Source organism: Triticum urartu, chromosome 4 (assembly GCF_003073215.2).
Source record: "Triticum urartu cultivar G1812 chromosome 4, Tu2.1, whole genome shotgun sequence".
Classification (NCBI taxonomy): Eukaryota; Viridiplantae; Streptophyta; class Magnoliopsida; order Poales; family Poaceae; genus Triticum; species Triticum urartu.
The window spans coordinates 456,357,789-456,385,446 of record NC_053025.1 but is presented as its reverse complement, the minus strand read 5'-3'; the positions used below and the strand labels follow the sequence as shown (position 1 = coordinate 456,385,446).

Sequence of the window (27,658 nt, the reverse complement as noted above, 5' to 3'; positions counted from 1 at the left end):
ACAGGTTGCATACGACTTCGTATTAAGATGATTTTTATATCAAAATCCACCGTTTCGACGAGACGCACAACTTTCATGTTGAAACGTTTTCTATCAGAGGCCGTCTTAATTGAGTTTCATGCCATTCTTTAATCTGGTGTCAACATGAGCATCTCCGAACTTGTCATAACTATTACACCCAAGCTCCGCTATAGACCATCTTCATATCCATCTCGATCTTCTTAGAGAGAGCCATCCGAAGTGACCTCCAATCCTAAGTTTGAATTAGTCTTTATATAGCCTAAGCTAATTTTATGACTATGCCACTTTTGAGCGTCAACACCTCCCTCAAAAAAGGAAAGAAAGATTTCGAGTGTGTGAGAAACTTTGAAAAAGAACACTATTTAGAACCAAGAGCACATTTTGTTTTTTACAACCCCCTCAGATGTGCAAACACCAAAAATTTACACGGACATGAGCATCTTGGATGCCTAAAAGAAATATTATTATTATTATTATTCTGAATTTACTGTTCATCTGTTGGAGGTGAACCTGAGCATCGTTTTGAATTATTAGAGGACAGACCCCCATTTTATTCTTGTTAGAGCATCAAATACCATGTGTGCGCCACCTGTCACTAGTATAGAGTTTTATTTTCACGGTACATTTTTTTATGCGATCCAAATTTCAAATTGAAATATGTTTTGGCAGGCATCCAAATTATGAACTATTTTCACCGTTGCGGTTTCGCATTGATATCTTGGAACTAGATCCAGTTGATAGACTAGTGTACAATGTTTCATTAATAGCACGCTATAGCGTGATATATCACACCGGTAGCATATTTCAAGGCCAACGCTATTTTGCTAACGGCACATTTTTTTTTCGTCGAAACAAAATCAAAATATCTTGCATTTATGAACGAATGAAGTACTTGTGTAACAAAAGATCTTGCTTAGTTACGTGATCTTAAATATAAAATACTTATATGAGAGTGCATGTTGGGGATGCGATTTGGAGGTTTTGCTGGAGCGAAAGCATAGGGTATAGGGATATAGGGGTGAGGTGTTTTGCTGGAGATGCTCTTACGTTTGACGCTTGAAAGTACTGATGCAGGTGAAAGCAACGTTACCTACAAAAAGGAAAGGTGAAATCACAACAAGTGCAATAAGCATCATATTTTTATAAGCTAATGCAGTAGGTTTACGAGGGTTTATACAAATACTCCCTCCATCCAGAAATACTTGTCATCAAAATGGATAAAAGGAGATGTATCTAGACGTATTTTAATTTTAGATACATCTTTTTTCATCCATTTTAATGACAAGTATTTTCAGGCGGAGGGAGTACAACCAAAGCATCGCGCTCGCTATGCTCCCTAGTTCATATGAACATATCTTGTTTTTGCCGGCGCTGGACAAGTGATGCTGGACTGGTCATCTATGCACTCGACTAGTACGACTATACACGAGAACATGCCACAGTGGGGATACTAAAGGAGTACTATTTTTGTTTCTAATCTGAGATCAAAGCAACGCTAAAGATCTAGGAACAACAAGCTGTCAAAACATCCTCCATTTCAGGGTCATCTCCAGCTTCTTTGTCCTGTTGAAGGATTACACAACACAAAGTTACAACCAGTAATTCACCATCCAGCGAATGATCAAATGGAAAATGGTGTCACGAAGGGCTTGCTTATTGACCTTGTGGATGTAGGAGATGTTGTCGATGCCTGGGCCTGCAACAAGGAGCCCCCCTTGATACCTAAGAAAGATAGACAAATGTTCCTCAAACTGATCCACGACTAACCAATGCTCCGAAGAGAATTATACCAGAGCTCCAACGGCCAAAGCAAGGCCAAAACATACCATCCGCCTTTTGTCCTGGTGTTCTTTTCAAATGATAGTTCCCAGTCCTGCCTGTATCCTTCCCTGTACAGTTGTATAATCTTCAGACCCGCCTGCGACATGATGGACGTTTACGTATCTGTCGATGAACAGAAACTACACAATAGGAAAGTTATCCAGTAGGACTTACCGATGGAGTGAATGTTGAGAATAAGCCATTGGCAAATTCCAGAGCCTTATATGATGAGTAATCTGGATCGGCATATACTTCTGCGAAGTATTATTGTCAGATTTGTATAGTGGAATGATTCCCACAAATTGTCCAATCCGAATCAACATTGGTATGATTTATAGAGTCAAATACCTTCAACAAGGGATACAAATAATTTTCATTTTCATTTTTTAAGAACTATTAATAAACCAAAATGTTTCATCAACAACTCATTTCCTTTCCCCAAAAGACTATACTTCAGCTGCCCTTGTTGCATAGTTACTGGGAATTTGTAAAATTTGAGCTTCGGGAGCACTCTGTGCAAAGCGTTTCATGGGAAAAGGTTCATAATTAAGAGAACTGGTTTCATGCGACACTTATTAATTTGAAGGCTAAAATACTTTTGCACAAAAAAGGTTCCACATACTTTCAGAACCTAAGTGGAACATGCTTTCAAGATATACTGATGCATCACAACACTGAATCATTGCTACCAGTGGCGGAGCCTGAACCAAAATGTAGAGACGGCCAATAAATTATGCTACATAATTCAAACAAACTATTGCTAACTTCCTTTTGGTTGGTTTATAACAAGAAAGTAATGATACTTAGTAGCGAGACTTATATTTAGAAGGGGCACTAGGGCCCACTTATCACAACTAAACTCTGGCCCCATGCTACCACTTTAGTCTATATACTAGAGGATAATTTATTTAGATAATTATTTAATATTTATTTATGTCAATGTATATACTTGCATGTTAACATTGTTCTAGGTGTAAAGTCATACGGGCTAGAAAGAGATGATTTAATAATATTACCTCCTTTGAATTTTGTTTGATCAGAAAACGCCTTTGCCTGGATCAATACAAAACAGTATTATTTCATCAATTGTTGACATGATAGATTATCTACAATTAAAATGGAGTCCATCTATCAAATAACTAATTTAATCAACCACCGTAATACTATGTGAGTATGCAACTTTTCTTCGCAAGTTATACTAAATTTCAAGGGCCTTAGTTTTTCCTTATACAGTAATAAATCAAACTTCAAAGAAACTACAAGATCACGGGTCAATATATACCACAATCAAGGCAAATGAAGCAGACAGACCCTTAGAGACAACTACTCCCTCTGTCCCATCACTACTAGAAAAATGGCTATAGCCAATATCCCTATTAGTGGCGCACCATGGTGGTGGTGCGCCACTGCTATATAGCAGTGGCGCACCAGAAGCAGGTGCGTCATTGTTATTTTTTTAGTAATGGCGCACCTTTAGTCCAATGCGCCATTGCTATTTTTTCCCCGGGTCCACCCCCTTCCCCAGGTTTACCAATGGCGCACCTAGCAAAGATGCGCCATTGGTAAGCCAGGGGAGGTGGGCATTTTTGTGTAGCAATGGCGCACCACCCCCTGGTGCGCCATTGCTATGTGCTGCACCGACCGGCCCTGATTCGAGGATTTTTGTCTGGTGAAAAGAGAATCCAATCCAACCAAAGCAACACAACACAACGCTTCCTCCTCCTCTCCCCTCGAATCGATCCCCTCCAAACCCGCCGCCTTCGCCGTGGACCTCCTATCCCCATCCCCACCGGCGTTCTTGTCTCCTCTAGCCTCACCGTCGACCTCCCGCCCCGCCCTGCATCCCGTCGCCGGTGCCCCCACCCTCTCCCCTCTCCGTCTCTTCCTAGGAGGGAGCGAGGCCTCAGATCCACAGGCCGTGGCAACCACCGCCACCGCGTCCTACTCCTTCCACCCCACCTAGCCGCCCTCCGCCTCCACAGCTCTCCGTCCCTCCGTCCCTCCTCGCGCCCGCAGCCATGTCGGAGATGCTGCTGCTGCACGGGCTGACGGGGAAGAACAAGCAGGCGTGGAAGGAGGGCAAGTTCCGCGGCACGGCGGTGCTGGTCAAGAGCGGCATGCTCGACCTCGGCGACTTCAACTCATCCGTCCTCGACGGCGTCCACAAGATCCTCGACGGCCAAGGACGATGGCGTCTCCTTCCATCTCGTCAGCGCCACCACACCCAACCCTCGTAAGCAGTCGCCTCCTCTCCCTTCCTCTCACCCCCGCCCTGCATCTCTGAACTCACCACGCCATCTCCTTCCCTACACCGCGTGCGTTTCAGTTTTCCTCTTGGCCTTGTCCCTGCAATCTGTACTGTTGATTTCAATCCAAAATAAAAGAACAAGCAGTGCAGATTTGGTTCCTTTTCTTTTCTTGCCGGAGCCAATATTTGTAATTTATACAGTTTTTATATTTCCAAAAGGGAGATGAAATCAACGATGGCAGGGGAGTCAGTTTTTCCGGGTCACGTTTGAGTGGTCGAACGACTCACAGGGCATCACCAGCGCCATTCCGAGTTCTTCCTCAAGACGCCCACCCTCGACGGCGTTCTCGCAACAAGAGTTCTCGCGTGTGTTTCAGTTTGCCTCTGGCATTCTCGCGACAATCTGTACTAGCTGCCATCTGTATTGATTTCAGTTTTTTTTAAAGACGATCTGTATTGATTTTGATACGTTTCCTTTTCTTGGCGGATGCATGACCTGTTTCCTATGTATGTATAGGTACACTTCTATGTTTTCAAAGTTGGCTGGCACAGAGCAAATTCATCAACTAATGCCATCTTCCAGTCATTCTTTTTTTATCTGAATCACTCACTGTAATTTGTAGTACCTGGAAATTTACTTGTGGCAGTCTGAAGCTTTATTTTAGTAATATACTTGGAGAATTCCAAATTGATTTTGAGAGCAGACCATGTTGATAAACTATAGCACTTCGTCTTGTGGTTCCTACTCAGACCCCCTCTGTTGACCTGCTTCCTTTATACTAATCTAATCAGGGATTGAAGGTTGTCAACAAACATTGAAGGTTGTCAACAAACTATGGAAGGAGGAAGGGACATCTTGATCGCAAGTGACTAACTGGAAGCAACCGAGGGAGGTAAGATGCATGCATATTCAACTTGCTGGTTTTCCAAGTTTAGGACTGTGTTTACTGAATAATTTAAAGTCTTGTGACAGGGAAGTATGCATCCTGAATGCATAGACTCTTGGCTTCATGAATGACCCATGTCTAATGATCAGGTATTCTTAGATCTTTCGATGTCGGATGCAAATAATTGCTCAATTCACTTCTCTGCAATGTCATTCTACATATTTCTATCATTCTTTGCAGGGATAAGTAAAGAAAAAGAAGAAGATTACTAGAGATTAGTTTAGAATTTTCTTTATTTCCTTGTAATTTTTTTTATTGGATACTGGTTAAAAAGTTGTAATTCTTACTATAATAAAAAATTATGATTCTATTTCATTTTTTGTTTTTAAATTATTTTTCCTTATAGGTTGTTTTCTGTAAATTTGGATTTTTTTTGTTTTCCAAATACATTACTAGTGGCGCATTTCAGCCCTTATTAGTGGCGCACCTTCCTTTATTACTAGTGGCGCACCTATAAGGCCATTAGTGGGGCACCTAGAGGGAATACTAGCGGAGCATCTAAGGGTTAGTAGTGGCGCACCAGAGGTGCGCCATTACTATCTGTTACTAGTGGCGTGTTAATAGTGGCGCACCTATAGTGCGCCATTACTAACGAAAATAGGTGCGCCACTAATAGGGTTTTTTCTAGTAGTGCTTCTAGTAGTGCATAATATAAGAACGTTTTTGACACTACACTAGTGTAAGTACATGCTAATTTGTTCATGAATAAAAGTACATGTAGTATTAAACACTATCGCATATGCCCATCAAACCATGATAATAACGCAATCGTGGATTTGTGGTTACTTCAGGAATAGGTGTCTTACCACAATACCACATCAAACACCAGTACATATTATCCTTACCCTCCACGTTAGCCTTTTGTATTTCATAATCACCGAGTACACCAAAAAAAAATGAAGTGTTCTCATACTAGAGCACATACCTGTTCAACAGTACCTGGTCCGATTAAAACAGGAGAAACTCCTGCAGCCTCCATTGCCTCCTGGATATGGGTGTTAAGCCCAAATATTAAGATTAGAATACAAAAAAGGACGGTTTACAAAAGGTATACACCGAATTCAGGAGCTACATAAACTAATGAAACTGAACGCATCACGTTGACTTTTGCAAGCATTAACTAACTTAGGAAGGCCATGCTATGCCGAATTACCGAAACATCTGGGCAGCCAACAGACATTCAGCAGGTGTTAGTATGTTGCCCATGGCCTCTGAAACAGAGAGTTTCCTTTTTGTTCAACGGACCTTGGCAAATGGCAAGCAGCAGAATGTATAGCTTTGAGCAATTGACGGCATTTCGTATGCTCCTCTATCATTAGTGCTACTGCTAATTAACAGAGTAAGGAATCAATGAGACATCGAATTAACCTGCTTAGCCGCCAGAAGGTCGGCCCTCTTTCGGCATAGCACACACCTGCAAACAACCAGCACCAACCATCTCAGCTACACAAAATAATCACCGTAGCTCGCCAAATTATCCTGACATGACAGTGAAATCCACCCGAAATGGCGGGCGAACGCAACCACGGCCTTCCTATCCTTCCACAGATCAGCGACGGGCAGCGCCTTCCCGTTCAGGTCGAACACCTCCACCCCCTGCAGCGACCTCACGAGCCCCTCCGCCGGCGCCGCAGCAGCCTCCGCGGCGCTCCCTGCGAATCGCGCCGATCATGTTAAGCGCGCGTGCGTGTGGCTTTGACAGATCGAGCTGAGCAGCATCACCGAAGCGACCAGTGTGAGCGACGGAGGACGCCGGATACCTATGGCTCCGGGCTTGGTGGCCGCAGCGGCAGGGTGAAGGTGGCGCAGCCGTTGCTGCTGGTTGGTGAGGGAGACGGGCCGGCAGTTCGCGCGGCAGAGGCTCGGCCCGGTCGCGGCCGGGGTGAAAAGCGGTGCGGCCAGTCGCGGGCCGGCGGTCGCGTGCGGCACGGTGAGCAGCGCGTGCGCGGGCATGTTGGTGGGCGCCGGTGGCGAGTGGAGTTTGGGTGGTGACCAACGGGCGGTTGTGCGGCTGTCACTGGCCCGAGAGCTAGCCTTGGAACCGGAGCTGGAAGAAGAGGGCGCGGCGCTGCTGCGGGACGCCGGCCCGCCACGTCTTGTGCTGCGGCACACACAACGAGTGGTGGCCCGCACGTCAGCGACTGCGGAAATAAAGAGTCCGGAACTCTTATTTTGTTGCGAGAAAAGGAGTTCACAATTCGCCACGCCACGTCACGTCGCGTTCTCTGACGGCATGAGGGGCTTCCGCTCCGCTCTCGCTCTCGCTCGCGCGGCGGCGCGGACGCGGGCGGAGCTCCAGGGCACGCGCGGCCGCCGACTGTCCCACTGCGCCGCGGCGCCGGCGAGGCCTTCCTTCGGCATCGCCTTCGACATCGACGGGGTCATCCTGCGCGGCCGTAGCCCTATCGGGGGCTCGCCGCAGGCCATCCGACGCCTCTACTCCGACGATGGTAATCCCGTGCTTCTCGGACTCTACTGCATTTGGTTGAATTAGCTTGTAAGACTCTAGAAGGGAGTGTTTCGCCCGTACTTGTGCCGGCGGATTGGCGACGTGTGCCACGTGCCTTTGCGTTATTTCATCAAACAGGTCATAGGCATTAGATTTGTGTTTGGCGTGGTGTTCATGCGGACCATGTCAATTTGATTACAGATCATCGATTCTTGAGCTGTGCACCTGTGTTTGTAAACAGACGACTTTTAGAGAACATGTAGTAAAGTTAGTACAAAGTTGAGACACTTATTTTGGGACGGAGGGAGTATAACTTAATACATAAAACATATTTAGGTTGCTCAGGTGGAAATAACTCCAGTAGATCTTCAAGAAATATACTTCATAGCAACATGATTTTCTAATTTTCTTACTAACATATTCATACTGGAAGTAAATGGTCAAAACTGCAGGGAGGTAGTAATAGATTGGTGAACTCTTAGGCTGCATCAGTATGTTGTTTTTTAATATACATGCTGGCAATATAACCATGTGTTATTTAGTAGCTTGTGTATCATCATTTGTTGCCTCTTTTTCAGGTACCCTGAAGATTCCTTTTCTGTTCTTAACCAATGGTGAGTAGTTTACTATGTCCTATAGCACATCATATTTATCTCCAATGGCCGCAAATTAATTTCTATACAGAGTGATGGATTGCTTCCGTTGTTTAGACCAAAACGAGCCGGATGTTGGCTTAACTCTTATAATGAGCTTGATATCTTCCTGTACTACAACAAAACCAGTTGCATGCGTGATGTTTTTCAATATATGCCACTATATTGTAGCCAGTGGCGGCGGTGTGTCGCAATCCTGTGGGGTCACATACGCAATTATTTATGGAAGTTACACCATTCGTAGTGTTAATTTCATGAAATTTCACTAGCATAATGTGGTTTTAAAAAAACATCCCTAACATGGCACCATCTGTATTATCATCTTAACTCACATGGATTCAGCCTTATAAAGATTGAAATGCCGAGGTTGACCTGTGTATTTTGCTTAGACAAGAATAATGCTGAACAATCTGGATAATTAAGAGGAAAAATGTTTTCTATAAGAAGAATGGTTTTTACAATGTTGAACAGTTAGTTTTTCATACCCATCCTATGTTTAATGGTTTGTACTTTTTACAGTGAGGCACCGTGATGCTTACCAGTTCTCAGTTATATTACTGAATCTCTTTATTGATGTTATTAAGATTTTTCAATTTGTTGGCAGGAGGTGGTGTTCCAGAGCATAAACGAGCCCTAGAATTAAGTGACCTTTTGGGAGTTAACATCTCTCCAGCACAGGTATTTACACTATCATCATGGCTCATTAGTCATTGCTTATGAACAGTCATACACAACAGCAGACTTTTAACTAACAACTAACACAACAAAGTTTAATGAAAAAGAATATTGCATCTATTTCTATGTTAATTTCTGCAAATTTTTGTGATGATGATGCAGGTTGTGCATGGCCATTCTCCTTACAGAGATCTGGTGAAGCGGTAATGACATTGAAGTACATAAGTAGTCTTTATAAGTTCTGTTCTATAGATAATGTTTGTGATTTTCACCCATGATTTTTTAATCCTGAACGGAATATACAACATTTTCCTGTTACTACAGTTTTGAAGATGATCTTATCGTTGCTGTTGGAAAAGGAGAGCCTGCATCAGTGATGGCCGAGTATGGGTTTAGGTAATCCTTAATGTTGCTTTTAGGCTATTACGACCGTAGGTGAATTATGTTGTGTGTATTTCTCATGAATTGTCTGTTATGTGCAGAAAGGTTCTGTCCATAGATGACTATTCATCACATTTTAAGGAAATTGACCCCCTAGCTCCTTTCAAGAAATGGAAAGTGGGACAACCAGACTGTAAAGACTTTATGTCTGAGAAAATGCATCCACCATATGATGTTTACCAGGAGAGAGTTAAAGGAGTGTTTGTTGTCAGTGACCCTGTTGATTGGGGTAGAGATCTACAGGTAGTCTACTGTATGTTCCATTATTGTAAAATCTTGAGCAATTTTTTTTCAATCTTCCTTGTAACTGCGTGAGTTGTAAACATCCTCTTCTATAGACATGTATGCAAAGTGCCATGTTTATGTTTTTCAGTTGGTTGGCATGCATAAGTTAAATTGTTTGTTAATTATATCTTAAAGGTACTTTGTGACATCTTGTCAACTGGTGGACTTCCTGGAAATGGAAAAGGAGATCAACCTCCTTTATATTTTTCGGCTGATGATCTTGAATATCAGGTATGAGGGGTTCGTATTGTATAGCACGCTTTTAAAAAGTCATATTTCTGAACAGAGGAAGTATCAAATCTTAATCTATAGTTTGGTGTCATGATAGAAACTGGGGCATCCCAGAAATTCTTTCTCCATCAAATGGGCTCATATTTTACTGCAGATTAGTAGATCTGTAAACTTATTTTCAGATTTAGGGACTTAATCGTGCTTTCTTACAGGTTCAAGGATTTCAGTTCAGTATCTCAATTAAAGGCCCTACTTGTTTAGCCTTGACATTAGTGGTAGAGGAAATAGATTTAAGGTCATTTGCATAGGTGGAGTGTTTGTGTGGGTTATTAGTAGATTGAAAATAAAATAATACCAGATCTGTTTTTTTTTGGTAGGCGCTCCTACTTCCCTAACTCTATATATACATCAAGTTGAATTTATATTTGGGGGAGAGATGTATATATGAGGGGTATCTTGCCAATAGACCATGTTCCATGCATAAGGAGGTAGATGTAGATAGGTTTAGGACACTTGTGTCATGCCTATATGTGGAAAAGGAAAGGAGACAAAACGTTAGTTTCCCTGGGGGGGCCTGTTGGTACCCAGAGTCATGTGCAAATGGAGTGAATAAACTCGGGTGTTTGAGGTATTTTACATTTTTACAATGATTTCATAGTCCTACAAAATTTGGTGTTGTGGTTTGATGGTCCTATGTTACGTGCATGACTATATTGAGCAACGGTCAAATGAATAAAGTATGTTTTAGGGAAAGCCATCATGGCGCATATTGATAATAACTTGTTTGGGACCTCCTATGGCAGGCTGCATTTCCTTCTGAGCGGCTTGGGATGGGTGCCTTCCGGATAGCACTCGAAAGCATCTTCAATCAGTAAGCTATTATATTACATAATTAATTAACTGTACTTATAAGCACATATATGTTAAATACTTATCTGTCTCCTGTTAACTTAAATTTTCAGAGTTAATGATGTTCCACTGAAGTATACATCTTATGGGAAGCCTAATCCATTTGTGTTCAAGAATGCAGCTAATATACTAGAAAAAATTGTTATGGATATGTATCCAAATTCACAGCCGAGGAATGAAGTACAAGACCATCAGTTCTCTACTATCTACATGATCGGTGATAATCCTAAAGTTGATATCAATGGAGTTTTGAAGGTTAGCCTATGCTATGGTTCCGCTGATTCTTCCAATAAAGAAAATCACTGTTTCCAGCAGTTGACAACGATAGGAAGTTGTGCAGTTATGAACTCAGGGTTGAACAGTTAGCATGCAATCCTACAAAATATCCGAAGACAGCGTTTACCTTGTTGTTTGCGTTTGGCAAGAGATGTGAACATTGATGAATTTACACTTTGCAGGCTGGCCCCCCTTGGTCGTCCGTCCTTACTAGGACTGGTGTTTTTAGGGGAAATGATAATGATCCAAAGTTTCCTGCTGATTTGGTATGTATTTACTGCTGATTCTCTAGTTGGACCTTATGAATGTTTCGTCATCTGTAACAAATGTTGTCAACTAAATTTATGTATAACTGATAGTAGTTTCAGTCTGAAATCTGAATAACCATAAGGCAGTTGTCATGTTTCTTGACCTCAATGTCTTCTACATTTTATTTGACTTCACCCTATAGTACATCAGGTCACCCAAGTAACACAAGTTCATTTGACTTCATTCTATAGTACATCAGCTCACACAACTAGCAACTCACTTTGGAGTTCTGTTCATACAGTGATGCCACCACACAATCATATACTATGTTTGAAATCAAGATTAGCGGGTCGTCGGCCGGCTTTTGCCCGTTTCTTTTAAATGCTGAAAACAGGTTTTCACCCATTATTTTAGGTTAGATAGATTCAGTCAATTTCATTGCTTAGTCCACCATTCTGTGCCACGTATTGGTTCTTGGTTTGATGATATAAACAAGTAGTAAAAGCATGAAATACCAACTTAGAAATTGTTTAGTACTGTCTTGATCAGTCAAATCTACTTTGTGACAGCGAACAACAACGATCAAATCCTGTCTATTACTCCCTTGATTAATCCAACCAAGTAATTAGTATCCTGCTGCATGACCCTGCCTGCAACCTACTGCGTTTACTTTATTACCTCCATGTACCATTCATTTGCATGCATAGCTAAGACTACTATTACATGTCGCATTAGTTGATTAGCCTTTTTTTGGGGGGGAGGGGCATCAGTTGCTGGACATGATAAATTGGCTTTTGTTCGCAACATCAGTGTGATGCCGTGGCTTTACCTGTACAACCTACAGCTTGATGCTTTTGCCTTTTACATCGTTTGTTCCAAAATATAAGCCGTGTTGGACTTAAACAGTCTCCAGTGCATCCGACTACTATTTAAATCTTAACATGCTACTAAAAATAGTACGCAGATCAGTATATAACATGAAATGATTTCACAAAGATACACGGAATGACATGATTTTACATCATCAATTATTTACCTTTGTGTAAATTAGTGGTCAAAGTTTTATAGCGTTGACTGCAAGCATAATAATGCACCTTGAATTTTGGGATGGATAAAGTGATATTTTGTTACTGCACAACTATTATTGTCACTGCTTAAGGGCCATATGGTTAGCTTTAAAGTTTTAGAGTAGAGCAAGCCAAAGAAATTCTAGTTGTCAAGATTACTATGGCTCATCATATAATTCAATCCGCTATTTAACTTCATATCTATTTTATGCTAGTCTGATTCCAAAGTAAGATAGTTATCTTACCATGCTTCAATGAGTGTAAAGGTAGTTGTTTTGTAAAACTAGATAATTTACCCGCCCAAATGTGAAAAAGTAACTCATAAAAGGTTTGTTTGCTATTGTTGTGATCTATACAAGTAGCTGGTTATGGTTCTGAACTTCTGATCCCAAAGGAGGTGTAACGTAAATGTTTGTGGGGATGTTGTCTTCTGTAGTTTATTAACAATATGTACAATGTTTAATTTACAAGCACCGTGATGCCATCTCCCGTCATACATGTGACACATCCAGTACTCAATGTTTTGGACTTTTGGGAGCGTATGATGGCAGCAGAACCATAACCACAAACTAATGCTCTAAGCCATTAAGCATCGGAAGTACACCAAGTATGATGGGAGATGGCATAAAAGAAGAATTTGCAGTATGGGTAAATAAAACATAGTAGACACGTTTGATAAACTACAGAAAACAGCATCCACTCAAAAACTTTGGGTGATAAACGTCACCTCTTTTGGGAGCAGAACCATAACGACAAAGTATCCATTGCTGTGATATCATGTTTGTGTATTGGCTTTCTGTTCTAACTGCACTTGTCTATTTCTTACAGGTTGTTGATACTGTTGACGATGCTATCAGCTGTATTTTGGAAAAGGAATGTATACGGTGACATTGTTGCGATGGAGCCTGCACATACTATATTCTCAATGCGTTATTATTTGGCATGCTTGGCAACACATTTTGCCATTTTTTGTCTAGCAAAGTTGGAACAAGTGCTGGCTGGAGTCCCGTCTTAAGTCATTATACTATACAGATATGCTCTGGAGAGGAAAAGGCACCCATTATTTAGTTAGTGCACCCGTCGGTTCAAAAATTAAAGACCACCAAATTGTCATGGTCTTGCAACATACTATAAATCTTCTAGTATGTAGAATTTTGTGCAAAAACATTAGTATTATATTATGCACTATAAAGGACAGGCATGATAACGTTTCTTTCATATTTTTCTTTTTGCAAATGTATATAGGAGTATTTAATATTTTCAAATGTATATATGATTTTTCATGACTATATGGTTAACATAAAGGAATATACCAACCTTTTATCAATTAGACGGGGTGAATGAGGCTGGCGAGTCAGAACTAAAGAGTGAAACATAGAACCTACCATCTTTCGTATAGTACGAGGACAAAATCCATCTTGAATTAACTGAGTGTATGCGCATGTATGGTTAGCTCTCAACTGTTTTTCCATGACTATATATTTAACATAAAGGAGTATACCAACCGTTCGTCAATTAGACGGGGTGAATGAGGCTGGCGAGTCGGAACTAAAGAGCGAAACATAAAACCTACAATCTTTTATATAATACGAGTACAACATCCGTCTGGAATTAACTATGGTTAAAATAAGTATATCACAAATGTCGTTGAAATGAATGTATCATGTATCACTTAATTCTGAACGGAGGGAGTACTAACAAGAGGAATTAACTATTGTTAAAATAAGTACATCATAAATGTCGTTGAAATGAATGTATCACTTAATTCGGGACGGAGGGAGTACCTTTAGTCTCTAACTCTAATGAAACGTGTTGCTGTGGCGCCTCGTAGGTATATGTGCATCAGCTTTTTCCTCCCTCCCCACAAAATATGATGATTCTACTTCTTTACTAATTCAAACTTTTTTCAGTTTGACTACATTTTTAGAAAAAAAATATGTTAGTATGTGCAGTGTCAAATTAGTTTTATTAAATCTATCATGAAATATATGTTTTGTCGGGCAACTCCAACGCTGACCCTCAAACCACTTGCAACTGTCCGGACCGCGCGGTCCAAACATGTTTTGCAATCCAATGCGAGCCTGCATCATTCCGCTGACATGTCCTGACGCACTCTTTCCCACAAACCGGAGACAAACTGGAGGAGGGTTTTGCTAGCGTCCGATCCGCTGCCACGCCTGCGTATGATTAACTTGACCAACCCAAACCCCCTCCCGCGCCCGCGCGCTTTCTTGTCTAAAGCTAGCTGCCCGCATTCATGCCAGCCTAGAGGGGACGTGAGCTCTCGCTGGCGCTGACATTGAAGCGGCTCGCTAGCCGAGAGTGTTGCCCGCACCGCGTCACTGGTGTCCGCGCCTATTCAATGTCGGAGAGACGACGGGACGGGACGAATATCTACCACGCCCGTTCAATGTCCGCTCCTCCATTTGTCGCCATTAAACAAGCTCGCAGGCCGAGAAACCAACTCCGGTGCCCGCTTGTTGACGCACTCGGACACTTGGCCTCATCAGCATCCACTATTTAAAGGCGGCCACACCCAGTTCACAACACACCACAAACCCATCCGCTTCACATCTACCACCCGTGCACCATATCTGCATTACCGTGAGCGAGAATGCTCTATGGGAGAGCATGTCGAGTGTCGACGGAGATAAAGCACGAGGTGGACGCCCTAGCGGCCGCCTGGCAGAGCCTCCGTGCCATGCTGTAACGCCCTCGATGCGGCTATATCTCCCATGTGTCGAAGCACGACTTAGAGGCATAACCGCATTGAAAGCAATGTCGCAAGTGAGGTAATCTTCACAACAACCCATGTAATACAATAAGGGAAAAGGTACATAGTTGGCTTACTCTTGCCACGTCACACAAATGCATAAATAACATTACATTCATCCAAATGCACTCAAGGTCCGACTACGGAACCAAAATGAAGATCAACCCCCAAAAGCGACATAGTCCCCGATCGCCCCAACTGGGCACCACTACTTATCATCTGGGAAAGACACGTAGTATCGTCCTGAGTCCTCATCAAAATGCCACTTGAGCCCAGTTGAATCACCTGGAGCGGTATCATCGGTCCCTGCATCTGGTTTTGGAAGTAATCTGTGAGTCACAGGGACTCAGCAATCTCACACCCTCGCGATCAAGACTATTTAAGCTTATAGGTAAGGCAAAGGTATGAGGTGGAGCTGCAACAAGTGACTAGCATATATGGGGGCTAATATATGCACAAAAGAGAGCGAGAAGAGAAGGCAAAGGCACGAGCGACAAACTATGATCATGAAGTGTTCCTAGAACAACCTACGACAAGCATACCGAAGCAACAAGTACCTTTCATTGGAGAGACGTGGAAGTAGACATGGTCTCCGATCTCGAAAGCCAAGTCACGATGCTTGCTATCATAGTAGCTCTTCTAGCGCGATTACGCGGCTTTGAGATTATCACGAATGACTTTGCACATCTCTTCTGCCTCTGTGATCAAGTCATTGCCAAGAAGTTGACATTCACCAGTCTCTGACCAGTTAAGAGGAGTACGACACTTCCTGCCATAGAGAATTTCAAATGGGGCCTTGCCCGAACTCGCTTGGAAGCTGTTGTTGTAGGAGAACTCGGCATATGGAAGACAATCTTCCCACTTCATACCGAAGGAGATGACGCAAACCCTGAGCATATCTTCAAGAATTTGATTGACACGCTCGACTTGGCCACTAGTTTGAGGATGAAAAGTTGTGCTGAAACGAATGTTGGTGCCGATGGCCTTCTGAAAAGAATCCCAAAATTTCGAGGTGAAGATGCTGCCACGATCTGAAGAAATCAACTGCGGAACGCCGTGCAGAGAGACAATCCAGGAGGTATATAGCTCTGCCAATTGAGCCGCTGTGATAGATTCTTTGATAGGAAGAAAATGAGCCACTTTAGTGAGTGTCGATGCCAACGAAGATAGCATCATTGCCACGCTTGGACTTTGGAAATCCAGTCACAAAGTCCATCTCAATGTGGTCAAACTTCCATTCTGGAATGGCAAGAGGTTGGAGGAGACCAGCTGGCCGTTGGTGTTCTGCTTTCACTCTTCTGCAGACATCACATTCATTCACGAACTGAGCAATCTCGCGCTTCATTTGAGTCCACCAATACGACTGCTTGAGGTCCTGGTACATCTTTGTACTTCCAGGGTGGATAGAGAAGAGTGAATTGTGAACCTCGTTCATAATGACTTTACGAAGGTCACCTTTAGGCACAACAATGCAATCCTCGAAGAATAGAGTATCCTTGTCATCGAGACGATAGCACTTGTACTTAGGTTGACTCTTGGCAATCCCAATCTTCACCTTCTTCACCATAGCATCAAGAAGTTGAGCCTCACGAATCTGATCTTCCAAAGTAGGAGAGACTTGGAGGTTGGCAAGGAAACCTTGAGGAACAACTTGCAGATTGAGTTTGCGGAAAGCTTCACAAAGCTCGGGTTGGTAAGGCTTGAGAATCAAACTGTTGCAGTAAGCCTTCCTGCTCAATGCGTCAGCAATTACATTGGCCTTGCCTGGAGTATATTCGATACTCGGATTATACTCTTGAATCATTTCGACCCAACGAGTCTGCCTGAGGTTGAGGTTTGGCTGAGTGAAGATGTACTTGAGACTCTTATGATCAGTGAAGATGTCCACTTTCCTTCCCAATAAGAGATGTCTCCAAGTTAAAAGAGCATGCACAACTGCCGCCAACTCAAGGTCGTGAGTGGGGTAGTTCTTTTCATTGGGCTTCAACTGGCGAGAGGTATAGGCCACAACTTTCTTCTCTTGCATCAACACTGCACCAAGACCTTGAAGGGAAGCATCACAAAAGACCTCGAACGGTTTGGATTCATCAGGAGGAGTCAGAACTGGAGCAGTGACTAACTTCTCTTTCAGGGTGTTGAAAGCGATGTCACATTCAGGAGACCAGACGTACTTCACATGCTTCTGAAGAAGGTTGGAAAGAGGCTTCGCGATCTTTGAGAAGTTCTCAACGAACCTTCGACAATAGCTTGCGAGGCCAAGGAAGCTGCGGAGTTGCTTCACGTTCTTAGGTGGTTCCCAATTCACAATTGCAGACACCTTCTCAGGATTCACCGCTATGCCCTTGGCAGAGATGATATGCCCAAGGTAGAGAACCTCATCGAGCCAAAACTCGCACTTTGAAAACTTGGCATAGAACTGATGTTCTCTGAGCTTATCCAGCACCAAACGCAAGTGCTTGGCATGATCCTCCTTGTTCTTGGAAAAGACCAAAATGTCATCGAGGTAGACCAAGACGAAGTCATTTGTGTAGGCGTTGAAGATGAAGTTCATCATGCGAGAGAATGTTGGCGGACCGTTGACGAGGCCGAATGACATGATAGTGTATTCATATGAACCATAGCTTGTTCTGAATGATGTCTTGGGGATATCTTGCTCACGAATGCGAATCTGATGATAGCCTACATAGAGATCAAGCTTGGAGAATACTTGAGCACCTTTGAGTTGTTCAAACAACTCATTGATGTTGGGAAGTGGGTACTTGTTCTTTATAGTCTTCTTGTTCAATGGACGGTATGAAGGAAATATGCCCTAGAGGCAATAATAAAGTTATTATTTATTTCCTTATTTCATGATAAATGTTTATTATTCATGCTAGAATTGTATTAACCGGAAACATAATACTTGTGTGAATACATAGACAAACTAAACGTCACTAGTATGCCTCTACTTGACTAGCTCGTTGATCGAAGATGGTTATGTTTCCTAACCATAGACATGTGTTGTCATTTGATTAACGGGATCACATCGTTAGGAGAATGATGTGATTGACATGACCCATTCCATTAGCTTAGCACCCGATCGTTTAGTATGTTGCTATTGCTTTCTTCATGACTTATACATGTTCCTATGACTATGAGATTATGCAACTCCCGTTTGCCGGAGGAACACTTTGTGTGCTACCAAACGTCACAACGTAACTGAGTGATTATAAAGGTGCTCTACAGGTGTCTCCAAAGGTACATGTTGGGTTGGCATATTTCGAGATTAGGATTTGTCACTCCGATTGTCGGAGAGGTATCTCTGGGCCCTCTCGGTAATGCACATCACTTAAGCCTTGCAAGCATTGCAACTAATGAGTTAGTTGCGAGATGATGTATTACGGAACGAGTAAAGAGACTTGCCGGTCACGAGATTGAACTAGGTATTGAGATACCGACGATCGAATCTCGGGAAAGTAACATACCGATGACAAAGGGAACAACGTATGTTATTATGCGGTCTGACCGATAAAGATCTTCGTAGAATATGTGGGAGCCAATATGAGCATCCAGGTTCCGCTATTGGTTATTGACTAGAGACGTGTCTCGGTCATGTCTACATTGTTTTCAAACCCGTTGGGTCCGCACGCTTAAGGTTTCAATGACAATTATATTATGAGTTTATGAGTTTTGATGTACCGAAGGAGTTCGGAGTCCCGGATGAGATCGGGGACATGACGAGGAGTCTCGAAATGGTCGAGACGTAAAGATCGATATATTGGACGACTATATTCGGACATCGAAAAGGTTCCGAGTGGTTCGGGTATTTTTCGGAGTACCGGAGAGTTACGGGAATACGGGGGAAGAAGTATATGGGCCTTACTGGGCTTTAGGGGAGAGGGAGAGGCAGGTCGCGCGCCCCCCATTGACTAGTCCGAATTGGACTAGGGGGAGGGGCGGCGCCCCCTCCTTCCTTCTCTTCCCTCTTCCCCTTCCTTGTCTCCTACTCCTACTACTTGGAAGGACTCCTAGTTGTACTAGGAAAGGGGGAATCCTACTTGAGGGAGTCCTGGATTAGGGGGTGTTCGGATAGCCGAATTATACCTTCAGCCAGACTCCTGGACTATGAAGATACAAGATTGAAGATTTGGTCCCGTGTCCGGAAGGGACTTTCCTTGGCGTGGAAGGCAAGCTTGGCGAAACGGATATTCAGATCTCCTACCATTGTAACCGACTCTATGTAACCCTAACCTTATCCGGTGTCTATATAAACCGGAGGGTTTTAGTCCATAGGACAACATACACATCAACAATCATACCATAGGCTAGCTTCTAGGGTTTAGCCTCTCTGATCTCGTGGTAGATCTACTCTTGTACTACCCATATCACCAATATTAATCAAGCAGGACGTAGGGTTTTACCTCCATCGAGAGGGCCCGAACCTGGGTAAAACTTCGTGTCCCTTGCCTCCTGTTACCATCCGGCCTAGACGCACAGTTCGGGACCCCCTACCCGAGATCCGCCGGTTTTGACACCGACATTGGTGCTTTCATTGAGAGTTCCTCTGTGCCGCCGCCGTCAGGCCCGATGGCTCCTACGATCATCAATGGCGATGCAGTCCAGGGTGAGACCTTCCTCCCCGGACAAATCTTCGTCTTTGGCGGCTTCGCATTGCGGGCCAATTCACTTGGCCACCTAGAGCAGATCGAAAGCTACGCCCCTGGCCGTCGGGTCAGATTTGGAAGTTTAAACTACACGGCTGACATCCGCGGGGAGTTGATCTTCGACGGATTCGAACCACTGCCGAGCGCGCCGCACTGTCACGACGAGCATGATCTAGCTCTGCCGCCGAACAGTGCCCTGGAGGCCGCACCCGCATCGGCTCCGACCCTTAGTTCGGAGCCGACCGCGCCAATCGAGGATGGGCAGTTGGACGCCACCTCGGTGGCTGCGATCCAAACGGCGATTGAGCCAAACACCAGCCCCGTACTCTGCGAGGCTCGTGACTCCAAGGAGCCAGACTCCTCTCCGGACTCCGAACCCCCCGCGCCCCTGCCAGTCGAATCCGATTGGGCGCCGATCATGGAGTTCACTGCCGCAGACATCTTTCAGCACTCGCCTTTCGGCGATATCCTGAAGTCACTGAAGTCTCTCTCTTTATCAGGAGAGCCCTGGCCGGACTACGGTCAGCAAGGTTGGGGTGCAGACGATGAAGAAATTCAAAACCCACCCACCACCCACTTCGTAGCCACTGTCGACGACTTAACCGACATGCTCGACTTCGACTCTGACGATATTGACGGTATGGACGCCGATGAAGGAGACGATGAAGAACCAGTGCCTATTGAGCCCTGGAACGCCACCTCGTCATACGACGTATACATGGTGGACGCACCAAAAGATGACGACGAAGAGCGGAAGGACGCACCGAAGGATTGTTCCCTTGAAAAGCAGTCAAAGCGGCGACGCAAGCGCCGCCCCAAATCCCGCCTCAACAGAAATAGCGAACACACAGACCCAGCGCTGGAGTAGGGCGAACCGCTGCCGGACAACGGCAATCCGGATAATCAAACCGAACAAATAAACCCTATCAAGGATAATGGTCCGGACGACATAACGCCGGACAGGCACCCGGAGCAGCAGAACGCCCGTAAAAGGCTTGTTGCCACCGCGAGGAGCCTCAAAAAGCAGAAGCGAAGGCTCAAGGCCGCGCAAGACACACTCCAATTCAGATGGAGCAAAATACTCAACACTGCAGCAAGGTACGGCGACAATCGCCCCTCCAAGAGCTACCCAAAGCGGAAGCTGCTACCCGAATTCAATGAGGAGGCTCCAGACCTCCCACAACCAAATATCAAAGCAGCCACCTAGTCGGATAGACGACCCCTCTACCAACACAGAGCGGCATACAACGCCGCTCACAATACAACACGCGACCCAGGCGAGGGTTCGCACCCAAAGGACGGCGCAACAAGATCCATCTATGGACCACGCAAGCGCCCCCCAGCATACAATGCAACACAACAAATATCCGAACAACGCGGTCCACCCAGCTACAGGGGTGCCGCACACCCTCTATGTTTCACCGACGAGGTGCTGGACCATGAATTTCTAGAGGGATTCAAACCCGTAAACATAGAGGCATACGATGGAACAACAGACCCCGGGGTTTGGATTGAGGACTATATCCTTCACATCCATATGGCTCGAGGAGATGATCTCCATGCCATCAAATATTTACCCCTCAAGCTCAAAGGGCCAGCTCGTCACTGGCTCAAAGGCCTCCCCGAAAGCTCCATTGGAAGTTGGGAAGAGCTCGAAGACGCCTTTCGGGCAAATTTTCAAGGGACTTATGTCCGACCTCCGGATGCGGATGATCTGAGTCATATAACTCAGCAGCCCGGAGAGTCAGCCCGAAAGCTTTGGAATAGGTTCCTTACTAAAAAGAACCAGATTGTCGACTGTTCGGACGCCGAAGCCTTAGCGGCTTTCAAGCATAGCGTCCGTGACGAATGGCTCGCCAGACACCTTGGCCAAAATAAGCCGAGAACGATGGCCGCATTAACAAACCTCATGACCCGCTTTTGCGCGGGTGAGGACAGCTGGCTAGCCAGATGCAGCACCAGCGACCCCAGTACATCGGAAGTTAGAGATGGAAACGGGAAATCACGGCGCAACAGCAATAACAAACGCCGGAATAAAGAAGACAACACGAAGGGCACGACAGTAAATGCCGGATTCAAAAGCTCTCGGCCAGGTCAAAAGCCGCCCACTAAAGGCACCAGGGATGAACTGTCCAGCCTCAACAAAATTCTGGACCAAGTATGTCAGATCCACAGTACCCCGGGTAAACCTGCTAATCATACCCACAGAGAATGTTGGGTCTTCAAGCAGTCCGGCAAGCTCAACGCCGTACACAAGAGGGAGGACACACCAAGTGAAGACGAGGACGAGCCCCACAAGCAAGACACGGGGGAACAAAAGAAATTCCCACCAAAAGTCAAAACAGTAAATGTACTACACATGATCAAGGGAAAAACAATACAGCACCCCCAGGAAAATATACCCAAGTGCATGTCACCTCGAAGTCCTGCCAATGGTCGTCTCAACCGATCACTTTCGACCAGCGTGATTACTCAGCAAGTATTCGACACGCAGGATGGGATGCCTTGGTATTAGACCCAGTAATTGGCGGATATCACTTCACACGAGTCTTGATGGACGGCGGCAGCAGCCTAAACCTAATATACCAGGATACAATCCGCGGGATGGGGTTAGACCCAACACAAATTCGCCATAGCAATACTACCTTTAAAGGAGTAACGCCAGGCCCAGGGGCTCGTTGTACGGGCTCCCTCCTACTACAAGTTATATTCGGCTCCCCCGATAACTTCCGTAGCGAGCATTTAACCTTCCACATCGCTCCATTTCAAAGTGGCTATCAAGCACTGCTCGGGCGCGAAGCTTTCGCTCGCTTTAATGCAATACCACACTATGCCTCCCTCACACTCAAGACGCCAGGTCCACGCGACATCATTTCAGTGCACGGAAATATCAAGCGATCTCTGCGCGCCGAAGAGAGTGAGGCTGCCTTGGCAGCCACACACTAAAGGCGCCCGGACTAGCCAAAGCGCCCCATGGGTCGTCAAGACCTCAGACACAACTAATCGAGTCCGGCGCCGCTACTTATACCCAATAAATGGTCACACCCCTATTTACAAGGGGCTCAACACGCGCAGACATGTGGCCATTCCTCCTCATCTTGAATTATGCATAGTTTCTTCAATTATCTTTTTGCACAACAACCTTTTTCACTTAAATTCCTCTCTTTTACAGATGATCATCGTGCCACACCCGTCCAGGATACGGCACAACGGAGACACAGGCGCAGACGTGCAGCAGGGACCCCCTCCAAGGATTCTTTTTAGATTAAGACCCTGCATAAACTTTTTTTACTGTCTCTTGTTGATACATATCCACCGTTGAGAAGGATGCTGGCGTCTTGGCATGTGGCCACGCCATACCAATGCACGTACCTGGACATAAGGGGCTTCTTACGAAGGCCATTACTTAGGCCCGGTTTATACCACAAAGACCGAGTACCTTAGGGAGTGTTCGGCGTCGCGAGTTTGGCCCTATATGCATCAGCTCCGAATCATTGTCTTTGGTCAAATGTTGGGTTCGCCCGGCTCCTGTGTTTTGGTGCCTTACGTTCTGCTTTACCGGCTAAGGTAGCACCAGGAGAACTACTGTGATTGTGCCCTGGTTCATCCGGACGAGCACCTCAGTAGAGAAAGCCGAAAACTGACTGTCATGATCTCGCGCGAGACTGGTCAACCACTCGATGACCCATGGGAATGTTAGAATTCCTCCGCCTTAACGAAGGGCCGCTTTCCGGCCAGGCATATACGCACCCCGGGATCAGGAGAGTGCGGAGCCACCAGGGGCTATATAGTAGCCCCACTGTCAAACTCCTATGGCTAAGTGAAAGTGTTAAAGCATTATAGTCCGGTTGCCTCGCTCGCTCCGCTATCACCTCCTTAATAGGACCAAGACGTTGGGTTAAGTGTGAACGCGTGTTTCTGCGAACACCTCCGCATTATATGCGTGGGGGTTGAAGCCGACAACTGCAATCTTTCAGGTTATACACATGTATACATAAACGGCCGCCCAGGAGGCATCACAATACTTTCAGGCAAAAGTATAAAAGTAGCCTTATGAAAATTTATAAAAGCATTTCGCTTACAATGAGATTACATGTCACTCAAACATAATATTTTTTTGAGCACTGGGTCTCTATCAAACGAGCACCCTCAAGAACTTCCTCAAAGTAGTGCTCAGCAGCCCTTCGACCTATGGCCGAATCCTGTGCTGCAACAGTGGTAGCATCCATCTCTGCCCAGTATGCTTTAGCACAGGCAAAGGCCATTCGTGCGCCTTCTATGCACACCGACCTCTTCATCGCATTTATGCACGGCACCACGTCAAGGAACTGCTGCACCAAGCTGAAATAGCTGCTCGGTTTCGACCTTCCCGGCCATAGCTGATCCACAACAGACCTCATAGAGAGTCCGGAAAACCTATTTAGTTCGGCCCATTTGGCTAATTGGTCCGTCAATGAAAGCGGATGCTCGGGAGAAAGGAACTGTTTCCAAAACAGCTGGTCTACTTCATGGTCTGTCTGACTCTGGAAGTATTTGGCCGCATCGGCAGCGCTCGCCGCCAGATCCATATACACATCCTTTGAACTCCACAGCCGATCCAGAGGGGCATACCGTGGATCTCCGAACTTCCTCTACAGCATAAAGGACTTCCCGGCTACAATATTCCCGGCTTCCCGCAGCTCCTCCTTCTTTGCCCTCATAGCAGAACGGAGGTCTTTTCCCGTTGCAGCAGTCTTCTCAAGGTCCGATGCCTTCGCCTGGTTTTCCTTTTCAAGAGCCCGGCAACGGTCGACGGCGGCTTTTAATTCTACGGACATATTAGCCATCTTATCCCGGCTCTCGCCATGCGCGGCCTTCTCGGCTCGCAACTCTTCGGCCGCCTTCAAAGCAGCCGCATTATCCAACCTCGCTTGTTCCTTGGCTCAGGCAAGTTCTGCCCGCAAGGCTTCAACAGTGGCAGCTCCATCTGCAGTCAGAACACATTAAAGATACTGGCATCATGCTGCTCTTCCTATGCGGCGTTTACCAGATAATAACACCTTCCCCGCGCCTCGTCAAGCCTTTTGTTAACAAGCTCGATGTCAGCGTCTGCCGCATCCAACTGCCGTTCTAAATGGGCAAACTCGCGAGCCCGGCTAGCCACCGGAGCTTCCATCACCTGCACATAAAGGCAGTATGGTTATTACCTGGGAATATGATCCTCTGTTCATCGTCGTTTCCAACGACGACCAGAGTCTCAGGGGCTACTATCTACACAGGGCACACCTAGTATGTGCAGGACTATCATACATTATTTTACGTACCTCAAAGCCTGTCAGTAGACTCATAAAAGCTTTATGCAATCCGCTTTCGGTGGACGAGATTCTCTCCATCACCATATTCATCAGTACACGGTGTTCATCTGAGATGGCCGCTCGCCCCACCAACTCCCTCAGAACATCCGACCGCACACTAGATGGTGTCGGACTCGTTTGTCTGCTCTCTTCGAGAGCCAGACACTGGGAACTTCGGGGGTCGACGGGATTATCTTCTGGCCTCGCCGGACTCGGAGAGGCCCTCCGCGACGACACTTCAGGGTCGCCCGCTTCCGGAGCGGAGGAGTCCGGAGGAGGCGTTTCGCTCTCCATCATCTCTGATAGAAGATCCCCCGAAGACGAGCTCATTTGAGAGGGGCTAAGGCCCGAACTGCAAAGATACATGCAGTGGTTATCTTCTCACAAGAAAAGACGACATATCTGTACTATTAAGGTATTTTGGGTCACTTACGACTCGTGGGAGGACTGATCCCCCCGCGGACTTTGTGCGGCAACCGCACCACCCGGGGTAGGACCCTCTGTGGGAGACTTCTTCTCCCGTTTGGAAGCTTCGGCCTCCGAATCCCCAGACGCAATCCTTTTTCTCTTCTGGTAGACTTCCTTCATGGAGATGCTCGCTCCCTCGGCCAGAGCGGCCAGCGTTTGGGGCCCGCGACCGCCCGCATTTTCCTTCAAGGGCTCCGGGCAAGGTGCGGCCTGGAGCATCTTTTCCAATATCGGATTTTCCAAACCCTCAGGGAGGGGGGCCGAGCACCGAATCAACTTCGCCTTCATTAGCCAGTCCTGGTCAAAAAGCGGACTCTCAGAAATAACTTCGCATCAAAGGAGAGGTAGTATGCTCGGTCGGAAGATGCCTTACCTGTTCGGCGGCTAGGTTGCTACTCAAGCGCGCGTCCTCGGTGATTTCCGGACACTCCACTTGAGGTCCGAAGAACGACTTGTACATCTCCTCGTGCGTCAGGCCGAGGAAATTTTGAATGGCACGCGGTCCCTCGGGATTAAACTCCCACAAGCGAAGAGGCCGGCATTTGCAAGGCTGTACTTGGCGAACCGGCATAACTTGTGCTACCGCCACCAAACTGAAATCTCCATTAAAGAGATCTTGAATGCGGCTTTGCAGTATAGGCACGTCCTTGGCCGGACCCCAGCTCAATCCTCTGCTAATCCATGACATCAGTTGTGGTGGAGGGCCCGGGCAGAAGACAGGGGCGGCCGCCCACTTGGCACTTCTAGGAGCCGTGATGTAGAACCACTCCTGTTGCCACAATTCAGACACCTCTAGAATGGAACCTTTGGGCCATGCAGCTCCCGTCATCTTGCGTATTGAGGCATCTCCGCACTCCGCATGTTGCCCCTCGATCATCTTCGGTTTTACTTCAAAGGTCTTGAGCCATAGGAAAAAGTGAGGGGTAACCCGGAGGAAGGCCTCGCACACAACAATAAATGTCGCGATATGAAGAAAGGAGTCCGGAGCTAGATCATGGAAATCTAGCCCGTAGTAAAAAATCAAGCCCCTGACAAAAGGATCCAATGCAAGGCCTAGACCTCGGAGGAAGTGGGAGACGAACACGACGCTCTCGTTGGGTTCGGGGGAGGGGACGGCCTGCCCCCGGGGAGGCAGCCAATGCAGAATCTCGGCGGTCAGATATCTGGCCTCCCTCAACTTTTTGACGTCTTCTTCCGTCACCCATCGGCCTTGAAGGCTAGATCTGGACATGACTGAAGGTTCGGAGCACCTGACCTGAACTTTGGGCGTTTGAGCTTGAGGTGGGGGAAGGATTCGATTGAGCACGGGAGGGAAAAATAAAAGGCCTCGTCCCTTTAAAAAGAGGGTGGATATCGAGCGTCCTCCCCGTGTCCGTTTGTACTTGCCTATGATCTAGGAGTCCTAGAAGCGGTTGGGTTACCCACGCCCGTATTGATGAGAATCCCGGAATAAGGGACATGATCTCTGCTTTAACAAGACGTGCCAAGGAAACCGCCTCGCATAACGCGCTAAGATGGGACAGTAAAACAGTTCGAATAAAAGCTTGGCCGTGGTGTGATGTCACACTACGGAATACGTCAATAGATTAGATTTGTGTAAATATTATTCTCTCTATGGCAATATGTGGAAACTTATTTTGCAGAGCCGGACACTATCTTTGTGTTCAAAATCTTCTATGAAGTACTTGGAGGAGGAACCCGCCTTGCAATGCCGAAGACAATTTGCATGCCGGACTCGTCGTCATTGAAGCCTGGTTCAGGGGCTACTGAGGGAGTCCTGGATTAGGGGGTGTTCGGATAGCCGAACTATACCTTCAGCCGGACTCCTGGACTATGAAGATACAAGATTGAAGACTTGGTCCCGTGTCCGGAAGGGACTTTCCTTGGCGTGGAAGGCAAGCTTGGCGATACGGATATTCAGATCTCCTACCATTGTAACCGACTCTATGTAACCCTAACCTTATCCGGTGTCTATATAAACCGGAGGGTTTTAGTCCGTAGGACAACATACACATCAACAATCATACCATAGGCTAGCTTCTAGGGTTTAGCCTCTCTGATCTCGTGGTAGATCTACTCTTGTACTACCCATATCATCAATATTAATCAAGCAGGATTTAGGGTTTTACCTCCATCGAGAGGGCCCGAACCTGGGTAAAACTTCATGTC

The 27,658-nt window shown here is 45.8% G+C and overlaps 3 protein-coding genes across 3 annotated transcripts; 2 read left to right on the top strand and 1 right to left on the bottom strand.

Moving 5' to 3' along the window:
- Positions 1 to 1,142: 1,142 nt before the first annotated feature.
- Positions 1,143 to 7,130, bottom strand: LOC125552033 (thioredoxin-like protein AAED1, chloroplastic). Its single transcript, XM_048715483.1, has 9 exons — positions 6,798 to 7,130; positions 6,539 to 6,689; positions 6,406 to 6,451; positions 5,963 to 6,022; positions 2,859 to 2,895; positions 2,017 to 2,096; positions 1,848 to 1,939; positions 1,683 to 1,743; positions 1,143 to 1,584 (listed from the first exon to the last, which is right to left on the bottom strand). The coding sequence occupies exons 1-9, from the start codon at positions 6,988 to 6,990 to the stop codon at positions 1,525 to 1,527; spliced, it is 780 nt and encodes a 259-aa protein (XP_048571440.1). The 5' UTR covers positions 6,991 to 7,130; the 3' UTR covers positions 1,143 to 1,524.
- On the top strand, positions 3,498 to 4,526 carry LOC125552035 (probable linoleate 9S-lipoxygenase 4). Its single transcript, XM_048715484.1, has 2 exons — positions 3,498 to 4,075; positions 4,310 to 4,526. The coding sequence occupies exons 1-2, from the start codon at positions 3,861 to 3,863 to the stop codon at positions 4,359 to 4,361; spliced, it is 267 nt and encodes an 88-aa protein (XP_048571441.1). The 5' UTR covers positions 3,498 to 3,860; the 3' UTR covers positions 4,362 to 4,526.
- Positions 7,086 to 13,490, top strand: LOC125552032 (uncharacterized protein YKR070W-like). The gene is made up of 11 exons (XM_048715482.1): positions 7,086 to 7,487; positions 8,065 to 8,100; positions 8,744 to 8,817; positions 8,977 to 9,017; positions 9,139 to 9,210; positions 9,297 to 9,498; positions 9,676 to 9,771; positions 10,575 to 10,642; positions 10,734 to 10,935; positions 11,139 to 11,222; positions 13,101 to 13,490. Exons 1-11 carry the CDS (start codon positions 7,271 to 7,273, stop codon positions 13,158 to 13,160), a joined length of 1,152 nt encoding a protein of 383 aa, XP_048571439.1. The 5' UTR covers positions 7,086 to 7,270; the 3' UTR covers positions 13,161 to 13,490.
- The last annotated feature ends 14,168 nt before the right edge of the window (positions 13,491 to 27,658 follow it).